Source organism: Nestor notabilis, unplaced genomic scaffold (genome assembly GCF_000696875.1).
Source record: "Nestor notabilis isolate BGI_N333 unplaced genomic scaffold, ASM69687v1 scaffold3132, whole genome shotgun sequence".
Classification (NCBI taxonomy): domain Eukaryota; kingdom Metazoa; phylum Chordata; class Aves; order Psittaciformes; family Psittacidae; genus Nestor; species Nestor notabilis.
This window is the reverse complement of record NW_009916824.1, coordinates 8,673-19,446: the sequence shown is the minus strand read 5'-3', so window position 1 is coordinate 19,446 and position 10,774 is coordinate 8,673. Positions and strand designations below refer to the sequence as shown.

Below are 10,774 nucleotides of genomic sequence, written 5' to 3'. Positions count from 1 at the left end.
TTATTCTAGTGTTATAGAAAACATTGTTTAGACAAGTAAAGGAATTTTTACTGTCACTTTTGCACAATTTCAAAAGCAGGAGTAGTTCTGCTTTGAATATCCCAGCGATACAGCTTCTTTTTACTTGATTATACGCAGGCTGTCAAATGATATTCAGACAAGGTATTATTCACAACAGTAACAAGTAAAATGTTGGTCTCTTATCCTCTATTCTGTATCGGGATGCTTTTCCTGTGTACTATGAAGGATGAATTACAGTCACAGGGCATCCTGGTCAGTGAAAAATCTGGTAACTGTCACATGTCAAAGCTACTTGTGATGTTGGTGTTTTGAAGACTTGCCTAGCTAGCTGCTGGGATAGATTTTGTTGTAACATTGGTTTTGCCACAGTTTGTGTTTTGAACATCGATGTTGGGGTTGTTCATGCCTGAGACAGTGGAGATCTGGTTGGCTTTGCCGAGGTTCTTGATGATATTGATGTTGTATTTGGCAGTTTCCACAAAGCTGTTTTCTAGTAACCAACCATCTGACTCTCCCTCCAAATCTCCTAGCAGGAGGACGTTCTTCATTGCTGTTTGTAGGTACCGGACACCAATAAGTACGGAGAGCTGTAAGGAACAGTTAATGGTTAACCAAGAGTTTAAATTGCAGCCTCAATCCTACCACCAAGTCAGCTGACTTGTGTATTTACAGGCTTCATAAATAATATTGAATAAAGCAGACAAATTCCTTATCCCAGACATGTATCAAACCACTCTCCCAATTAATGGCATTTTTGTAGAAAGAAAAATACCAGCGAGAGAGTGATTGATTTCCTTTCCATTCTTCAGGTAGCATTCCCACTTGGATGTTACTAGCACGTCAATACCCAGAATTACTTGGGAACACTGCAGCCTCAGATTCTACAACTAATTGCTGTAGAATGGATGATCAATTAATGGAACCATCAGTCACCACGGTGTGGGGGGGAAAGTAGAGTGTAGTGTGTTAATTTCTGTGGAATTTTTTTTCCACTGACCTTGATTAAATCAGTATTCCTGCGAGGAGTCTAATCATTCATATGGAAGCCAGATGTGTTCTACATGCCAATGCATTGAAATTAAGAAGGATGGCCTATAGCAGAGGCTCAAGTGTAAGTACAGGGAAAAGCCCCACTTCCGTAGTTCTCTGGAAACCCGGATCATGGTGCCTTTGTGTCAATGTTTAAGGGAGCACAGAGAGAGCTGGCTCGCAGCTTTCTCAGGTGCTGCCAATGGCCTGTTGATTCTGGCACCACCACCCCATCTAGCACTGCTGGAGGACTTGTGAACTATTTTAATTACAGTGCTAATATTCATGCAATACAGCAATAATCAGAAAATTAAAACTTATTAAAAAGGCAAGAAACCCATATTTTAGCCTATGCTATCATGGGGACCTTTATCAGTGGATGACAACATCCAGTTTACAGACACCAGTAGGAAGAGTGCATCTTCACATGTGTACGTGCTTGCCTGTGAAATGCTTATTTTGATTGTATAATAAGCAGTCTATGGAATGTAAAAAGGAGGCTTTGAGATAGTAATACCTATGCTGAATTTTTACTATCAAGTTAATGTATTCAGCCAAAGGCCTGCTCAGATTTTTGATATTCTTTGTTAAAACTGATTTAGAACAGACCTCAGACCTCATTTTCCTTGCAGTTGTTGCTGCATGTATCATCCCGTGACCGATCCCATAAACACTTCAGGGAAGGGAATATGCCATAGTCTACTGAAAAGCTCTGGAAACATACAGGGTTATATACATCATTTTGAATAGTTCTTATCTTCAGTGAGACTTGCTTCTGCTCTGGGAAGTTGTCTGTACTAAAGGAAATCCTGCAACATTCTTGAAGTGCTTTTGGATTTTCTATTAGATACTGAGGCACTCTTCATATGTTTCACCACAGTTGTTTCCCATCCTAGAGAGCAGGAAGACTGATTAATCTGACAAGACTGTTTTTAGGAGGCTTACCTCAAACAACCAAATAAGCAATGCTGTAGCACCAATGGATCTCATAATGACCGTGTAGTACTCCAGCAGGGCCTCTCTGCACCCCCTCACCCAGATATTGAGCTCCTCAGTCAGAAAATCATAGTTGTAGTGAGCGCTGTTGTTTGTCAGCTGGTACTGGATACAGGGCCGGGGGGAGCTTGGGTTGCAGCAGCTGAAGGGTACTCCATCTACCAAGAACTTCCCATCAACGTTGCTCTTCAGGCGGCTGCAGCAGGACAGAAAGTTTGGGCATTACAAATCTGGTTATCAGCAGCAAACAGTGTCTGTGGTCTTTATTAAAGGCTACAATGCCAATCTGCTGCAGTGTAGGCCTCTCCAATGTAACAAGAATATGGGAATATTTTTCCAACTGGAAAAGTTGCTTACTGCAGGAAAACTGTATTTTTCCTTTGCTGTATTTCTGAAGCGTGGTATCAGCACAGTATGTCATGGTTCTCAGTATTGTGTGTGCAAGGTGTGGGTTCAGTGTGTATGGGGATGGCGCCCTTTTTGAGTATCTGCACTGAAAATACTCAGTCTCTGAACTTGCTTATCTTGGTGGAACTCTAATGGAAGTTAAAGCCCTAGAAATCCTGTTTATCAGGATCATCAATCACTTCTGGATTGATTTTCAGCACAAGCATTCCTTAACAGAGAAACTAATCCAAGAACAACTTTGCATGCCACAGGAACTGCTGGAAATTGTCTTCATCATTGTACCCACATGCAATGGCTGGTTCCAGGCAGGTTTTGAGATCACAAGAGAGTTTCTACTTCTTATAACTGTACTTCCTGTAACTTTTGAAACTGATGTATTTATTGCTAAAAATTATTCCTTCCCCTTCCCTATAAGATCAGGAGAAAAACAACTGGGAAAGCAGAAAGATAAATAAATTGGAGGGAGAACAAAAGAATCATAGGCTGGAAAGAGAACAAAGTCTCAGATTAGTCAAGAGATTCTGAAACAGTTAAATGAATCCTTGACATCAGTTTTCCTTGTACTACCTGCTTTTTCACTAGTGGGCCCTTCAGAGAAATAGGTTTTCCATAAAGCGGAGAGTATCTTAAGATGCTCAGAGATGCTCTCACACTTTGGGTAAGGAGCCTCTAAGCGTGTATCTATTTTCATGCTCATTGCAGATGTCTTATTTCCTGAGGCAGCCCCACAGGTGAGAACCATGGCCTGTTTTAATGAAGACCATGCCCTTTAGCCTTTGTTAGGGAGCCAGAATACATGAGCTTTCAGCACTTGCTAATAGTAGAATTTTTAATATTTTCCAAAATTTTTCCTCATTTATTAACATTTACAGATCATATTTTCCTGCTCCACTGCAGATGATCTAAATTAAATGGAAGGAGGTTGTCACAAGAAGCTCATCAGGTGATCAGAAGCAGAAACTCTGTGGTCCAGTGTTCTACCATTTTGGGACTAAATGTATCCTTCAAGAGAAACATAAGCTGCTGGGAAGCTCAGTATCTGTAGCTGTGCTGGGGTGGCCTTCATTTTATTGCTGTGGGCCTGGTAAATAACAACCTTCAACCTTTTGTTTCTCCCTTCCCTTTTTCGGGGGGTGGTGTGTTTTGTTTAACCTTGTGTCAAAAATATCTTCCTGAAAGATCTAAGTCAGAAGTTCATCTTCCATTTCCCACCTAGGAGTGGCTTAGGTGTAAACTCCTCTTCACTTCAAAGTATAGGTCTTCACTTCCTGGCCATCGTATTCCTGGTAATGGCAACAGAATGAAACCAACGCAAAAGAACCCAAATAATCCACTGAAACCAGACTTAAGTGTGCAAGCTGTGTAACAGGCATAGGCAAAACCACTCACTGGGAGGGAAGCAAAGAAGAGAGCCAGAGAGGTACAAACCAGAATGCTCAAATGCAGGAGGAGGAAAGAAACCTCACAGGGGCAGGAGAGGAAGGCTGGTAGCTGGTACACTGTGAAAGGGAGGCTTTTCCTTGGGCCAGCAGAATGCTCTGTATATTTCAGTGACATGACCCAAATATCGTACAGCATCTAAAAGGGTTAAAATACAATCTCTTAAACTAGCTCTTAAGCTTTGCTTTGATCCCAAGCACCAAATTAATTATCTTTTTTCTTCCTGCCACATGTTACAAACAGGAAGCTTCTTTCTACTGCCAACATTCGCAGTCTCCAGACATGGGTGGTGTCCCCCTGCCACCGTGTTTCCTCCTACTAGTGGCAAATTAAAGAATGATGTGTCTTGGTACTGTTGGAAGGGAAGACCTCGGTAGCAGAGCTGAGGGAGTGAGACACTCACTGCTATTTGTTGTTGCAATTCAAAGTTATTATAGTACTGTAAAGTAAATCTTGCTTTTGAGACTATGAAAAGGTGATTTTTACTCAAGTAATGATAGGATTGTACCACTGTAGCCTGCCTCATCCTCCTGCTGTTCCCACTGACTCTCCATTTCTTGTCACATCGTGGTGTTGGCAATGGAGAGGCAGAAGAGAGGGGAAGAGGATTATGAAGGAAGGTGAAAAGTTCAGTTCTGCAAAGGTCACATGCCTTTGTATGTCAGCTCTCACATGCTTTGCCTCTTAATCTACCAAGTACTAACTGACGTACAGTGCAAGATAAAACCAAGAAAAACGTTTGGTTCCTTCTGCATCCTTTCTGAACCAGCTGGACTTTGCTTCCAATGATTTCCTATCAAATGTTTCACTACCAGGTTTTTGGAAAACACTGTGTAATTTGGTTATACAGCACCAACTTGGATTCTTGCATTAAGACAGTCCATCTTCATCAAGATGGAATTATCCAATTCACATGCAGTAGAAGAAATTCTGCAGTGTAATTACTTCTCTCCTACATGTGTCACTGGCATCTTCTGCCTACAGGGGGCAAAAATTAACTGACAGTGTGTTTTCAAAGTAAGGGCACAGAACAGGTGACCCTGCAGAGGAAAACAGTTTAGCTAAGACCCTGGGTAAAACATCACTGTTTCTGCATGTCTCTCAGAAGTAAAAGGCTGTATATTTTACTTCTCACAGTAACATACTACTACTAAGTTCCTGTGGACCATCTTTGTTGTCATGTTACTTTGCAGTATAGAACCAGGATTTAAATCACCTCTTGGGTCAGTCTGCTTTGTGTCACTGTTGCTTTCCAACTTCCCTCTCGAGAACACTTGTTCTAAAGCTTGCTTTAATTCCATGGCCAGCTGCCATACGCACGTTGATGCCCTCTTGCCTGCATTCTCCTCGGTCCTGTCCTCTGGGATGTTTGCAGCTCTGTATAGATGCTTTGCTTTGATGGCAGTTTTGAGTTGCAAATGCTGTGAAAATAAGATCTTTGACCTCTCTTCCTTTGGCTTTACTGTCACCAATTTTTGAGTTCAGCAAAACAGAACACTTGACAAATGCCAGGCAAGCTTTCTGTGTTTGTCTTTCCCAGGAACATATAGAGCTACTACACTCTCATCAGTGAAGACTTGTTTTCAGCTTTAGAAGAGTTATTACGTACTGGATTGTCTACTTAAAAAAACCCAATATTTTTAACTTTTCTATTTACTGTAAGAATAACCAGACTCTTCTTTTTGGGCGTATAATTTCACATGGCTCCATCATGTGAAATACCACTCCTCCACCCCACTCCTGCCCCAGAATATTTCAAGGGGTTTTCCCCTCCTTTTTTATGCAGTGTACATGGTGTTGACACGTGAACATACAGAACTGAACCTAGGTTTGCAGCCTAGTATCTTGAAGGAGGAAGATCTTTCAGTGCTTAGGATTGACTGTGCAATGTACTGATGGTACAACCCTTTTTTCTTTCCAGTATCAGCTCACCATAATGGAAATGTAAGGTAGCTAATTCACCACATCATTAAAAAAGGAAAGATAAATCCTTGCTTTGCTTAGCATCCCTTCTGCTAATAAGCCAGCAAAAGGCAAGTTCTGATTATGCATGTAGGTAGCATATATTGCAACGTGGTCATTCTACAGATTTTTGATTATGAGACAAATGTCCAGTCAAAACTACTTCTACTTTGCCTTTTTGAATGAGTTTTTCTCCTAGATTTGTTATAACTAGTAAATACTTACTCCAGAACTTCCTTGGAAGCCATATTCAGGTAACGATGAGATACCCACTGAATTTCAAACCAGTCTCTAAAGCCATTGTTTCCACAGCACTGGAATCCAATTTGTAACATATCCACTGTTCTCTTTAAGAAACATCGTCCAGGTATGTCTGTGTCCTTATAGAACTTAATAGCATCCCTCAGTCCCAGATAGAGAGACTCTTCCAGCTCGTTCCTCATGGTATAGCACATGAGAGCACCCACCAGGATGCAGAAGGTAAAACAGAAGGTGCACACGATGTATGGGAGCATAACTAGTTTCCAGCGAGAGAACTTATTGGTATCTGAGCAGTCATAGCAGATTTTGCCACCCAGAAAGTTGATGATACATGCTATGACCCCTACAGAGATCAGCATGTTGGGGACAGAGTTAACATCCCCTTTTGCCATCACTTCGTTGCGCTTCTTGATCTCTATTTTCAGAAAGAGGCCAAGACTGAAGAGAATGATCCCGCTCACTACAGAAACCCAGTTGAGGATCCATAAGATCTGAGCCAATTTGTCCCTCTTAGTTTTGGTGAATTTTACTTTGAGGACAGCCATAGTCAGATCAGCATTAGGAAAGGAAGCGTAGGTCAAGGAGAGCTTGTAAGCTGATTAGAAGCATCTATCCAAGGCATGCAGTAGAAATCTGAAGGGGAGAGAGACAGAGAGACAGAGATTACTGTCTGTTTGACTAGGTTATTTATAGAGGCTACAGAAAACTTCCTGTACAGCCTCATGCACTCTGAGCCCTGCCAAGGGAGTTCCCCAGTGACGTTTATAGCTTAAATTTCAGCTGTAACAGTTATTTTTCTTCTAGTAGCTGGTGCAGTGCTGTGTCCTTTAATAACTTTCCTGTGTGATCTATGGATTCTTATTTTTCTTTTCAAAGGTCACAATGATGGACATAAAAAATATTCAGAGAGGATCCCCCTGAGTTTCAAATCAATATTTCAGTTTCACAGCTGAAGGAGGACTTCTGTGTTTCAAGGTCTATCCTCTCTTCCCCAGCTATTAGTGGATCTAAGAAAAGAGACCATCTTTCCCAGCACTTTTAACGTTGCTTCTCTGCAAATGTTGTGTAACTCCTCCTTTGCATCTCTCCAGTTATATCACAATCACAGGCAGAATGCAGCTAATAACATCCAAGATCCAAAACCTGTTAGAGCTGAAGACAATGTGTTTCAGTGTACGTGATTTGGATGTAGAACTGTGCTGCAGTACCTCAGGACCAAGCAATGATCTTTTACCTGTCTTCAATGCCTTGTGTTTGCCTTTCCTCATTTACATGTTTGTACAGTCAATTCAATTCCACTAATACAATGGCATTTATCAACAGTAAAACATAATCCTGCAAATTTGGGGAAATAGAGAAGTGTAAGCAGCATTATTCTTGTATAATATTTTTTAAGCTAGTGGATGCTACTCCTTCACTCTGAATAAAACTGGTATTGGCTAAACCAGCATGAAAACCACCTGCAGACAAGTTGTACAGAAACAGGGCTACACCTACCCACTAAAGGATCCACAGCTGCAACAAAGCTTAACATGGGGTAAGCAGATTGTTGTAGAGTACAGTTTAAAAAGGTAATTGCATCGCAGCATCTTCATCTGTGCATGTCAGCAGTAATCGGTTCTGGTTTAGAGGCAAGGAATAGGTTGTTCCATTCATATTATGCTTAGACATCTTCATGCACTTCAATACCAAAACATTTTAATGCCTGAGATCTACTTCATTTTTGTTGATTTATTTTCTCTTGCATTTACAGAGGAAACTACTTCCCCTCAAACTATTCATTTTTGTGTATCTTTTGTGCAATACAGAGAATAGTGTGCAAAATGCACAGTACTTTTCTTATTTGCAAAGGTGTTGAGGCCAGCAGCTCTCTTTAAAAACAGGGCCCTGCTTTTAATGATTGTTAAGGCTGATTATCAGTTATGGTTGAATATTGATTGTGATCATACTGCGATAACCGTATCAGTTATAATGATGAAGTACTGATTATTGATAGACACCTCTGTACAAACAAGCCCAGACTACAGTCATTCATAAAATGACAACACTTTGTTCACACTGTTCTTCTGTGGTATCCTTCAGACCTCATTTAGAAAGGTCATGCTCTGCTGGCACAGAATTAAGCCTCCATACGAATTCAGCTGACAGCTTGTCTGCTAAGCCTGGAGACAGTATCTTTGATTGCTTCACCAGTTAAGCAGTTCATGACTTGAACTTAAATAGCTGTAGATGGCTGCTGCAAATAGATTTATCTGCCCCTGATACTCAGGTCTCAGAGCTCACAATAGAGAGAATCTGTTGTGAAATCCCCTAGCTGCTGATAGGCAGCTCATGTTAACGGCCAGTGTATATGAATGCATCCCTCCCTGTTCATACTATCAAATACTCATGTGTATTTACAAAATGCCTCTGAATTGTTAGGCACGTGCAGAGCTACAGTGTCACTGAAAACACTCTGCTTGTCAAAAGTCATTTGCTGTAATATTTGAACAAAAGTTGTCAACAGTTCCAACTTCATTTAAAAATCCATCTACTCAAGAGGCATTGTTGATTTTGGAAGATGTAAATGTGATACTTTGACATATTTTATCCATAAAGAAATTTGAAGCAGAATTCCATAAGCAGGGATACATTCCATCTGGTACAGCTATTCCACTAGAGCTCCCTCACCCAATTTCAGATGCCTGAAGTTAAAATAATGAAAAAATCCTGTGCAAGAGCAACTCTCAAGTCCTTGCCTCCAGTGATTCTCATCTGGTATTTCCAGCTTCCTTAGTGCAATTTCAATATTGTTATAAGACCAACTTTCATGGAAATTTTTTCATGCATCTAACAGAGATACTGCAGTCCTCTAGTGGTGTAAGATCTGCTGTTTCATATGAGCTGTACTGCCAGAGGAAAGGGGGGGAAATGACTGGTTGTTGTAGTGCAGTGACCACTCGTTGACTGTCCCTGGCCATCGCTGATATACCTGGGATTGCACAAAGGGTACACTGTGCTCATGAAACTTTGAGTGCATTGAGCCTGGGACAGAAGAACAACTTGCCTCCTCTGTTGCAGTGTTCCCAGCTTCTATGTGGATACTTCTCTTCAGATCATTTTTTCCTATCTGTTTAATGAATTTATTTTAGATAATGAGAAGACTCTCTTCCCATCATAGTGAGTTTTGTAAAACACACCACGTTTTCCCTAACTGTTCAATGGAGTATTGAATATATCTATACAGCATAAGATGTATTGCAATGTGCAACTGCTGTGTAGTAGTTTTTTGAGCTGTGTAGCATTTTTTGAGCATCATGAAGAAAGTTCTTCCAGCTGAAAGAACTGAAGTGCAGTTATGCTGTAAAAGTGTCATTGTCTTGCATCTGTTCTTCTCCAAGTTACATTTGGTAGTGGGCTACTGTAAAACCACAAATGCTCCTGGTAGTTCAGTGGAACTAACACCTTTATCAAAATTCTTTGAAACACACCTTGCCATTGCACACGAGGCACTCCAGAGGTATGAAGCACCTGCACACAGACATTTTAATCCCAGCTATAGGAGAACAAGCTAATTCATTCTATAAAGGGAGAAATATTTCTTTCAACAGAAGCAGCCAAATAAATGTGAACATCCCTGCCATATTATTGATACTGTTTTCAAGTTTGCCTTGTCCAACACACTTCAAAGACAGCTTCCATCAGCATATGGTAGGTAGCTTTTTGCTTCCACCTACCTGTTCCTTTGGTATCAATTTCCCCCAACTATATAGAACAAGACATAGCCCAGCTATTCATTTTTACATAACACTTACCTATTAGATGCAAATTTTGCACAGAAATTTGGCTTGCAATTTTGTCATAAAGAAACCACATCTTATCTTACCAATTTCACTAAAATCTACCATTTTTGCTAAACACACATCTGTAAAAGAAACTACTAACCTGCTTCAGAGGACTGAACAAGATCTTGAAACTGGCAACTTGCTGAGTACAGTGGAGAAAATACCTGGATCAGGCATCCTGAGGAAGACTGAAGTACTGATTTCCTGATGTCCGTGGAGTTCTTCTGTCCTGGTGGAGATGAAGAAAGAGACTTCAACTCTCCTGCCTGTGCTAATCTCTAATCATAGCTAAGAGATTTATTTCAAGGTTCTTATGCCACCAGGTTAAGTCCTGCAAAACAGGCCAATTAGCTGAGTGAGAATGCACTGAGATCTCACCAAGAAAATGCATTTATAGTAAGTTCTTTTACCTTTCTGCACCCCAGAGGTTCTGGCTAGCAAGCAAGAGACTGTTCTTCAGTACCTGCTAATGCCTTCATTAGTTCTTAACTTGTTCTTAACAAACAATAAGTACGGGTCCAAGAGAGACAAGAATGAAACTTTGTGCTTCCGTCTGAAGAGAAAAATCTTAGGCAATCATCATTTACACTCTCTATTATGTGCCTTGCCCATCATTCCATAATTTTTGGATGGAATCATCTGTTGTCTGAACTGACTGTGGCTCTGTCCAAGAAAGGAATTCAAGTAACCAAGAGCAATTGGATCATCCTGTATGACTCACAGTAGATTCTGGTTTGGGAAGCTTTCCAGGTTCAAGAATAATCTAGTAGAAACCTCTGTCCTAGGCTCTTGAAAGCTTTATCCCAAGCCAGAACCAAAAGCATCTTGTCCCC

At 40.7% G+C, this 10,774-nt stretch overlaps 1 protein-coding gene across 1 annotated transcript; it reads right to left on the bottom strand.

The window, feature by feature from the left end:
- Window positions 1-341: 341 nt before the first annotated feature.
- LOC104413693 (photoreceptor outer segment membrane glycoprotein 2) lies at window positions 342-10,219 on the bottom strand. Its single transcript, XM_010024759.1, has 4 exons — window positions 10,042-10,219; window positions 6,082-6,750; window positions 1,996-2,242; window positions 342-608 (listed from the first exon to the last, which is right to left on the bottom strand). Exons 2-4 carry the CDS (start codon window positions 6,660-6,662, stop codon window positions 342-344), a joined length of 1,095 nt encoding a protein of 364 aa, XP_010023061.1. The 5' UTR covers window positions 6,663-6,750; window positions 10,042-10,219.
- Window positions 10,220-10,774: the final 555 nt, after the last annotated feature.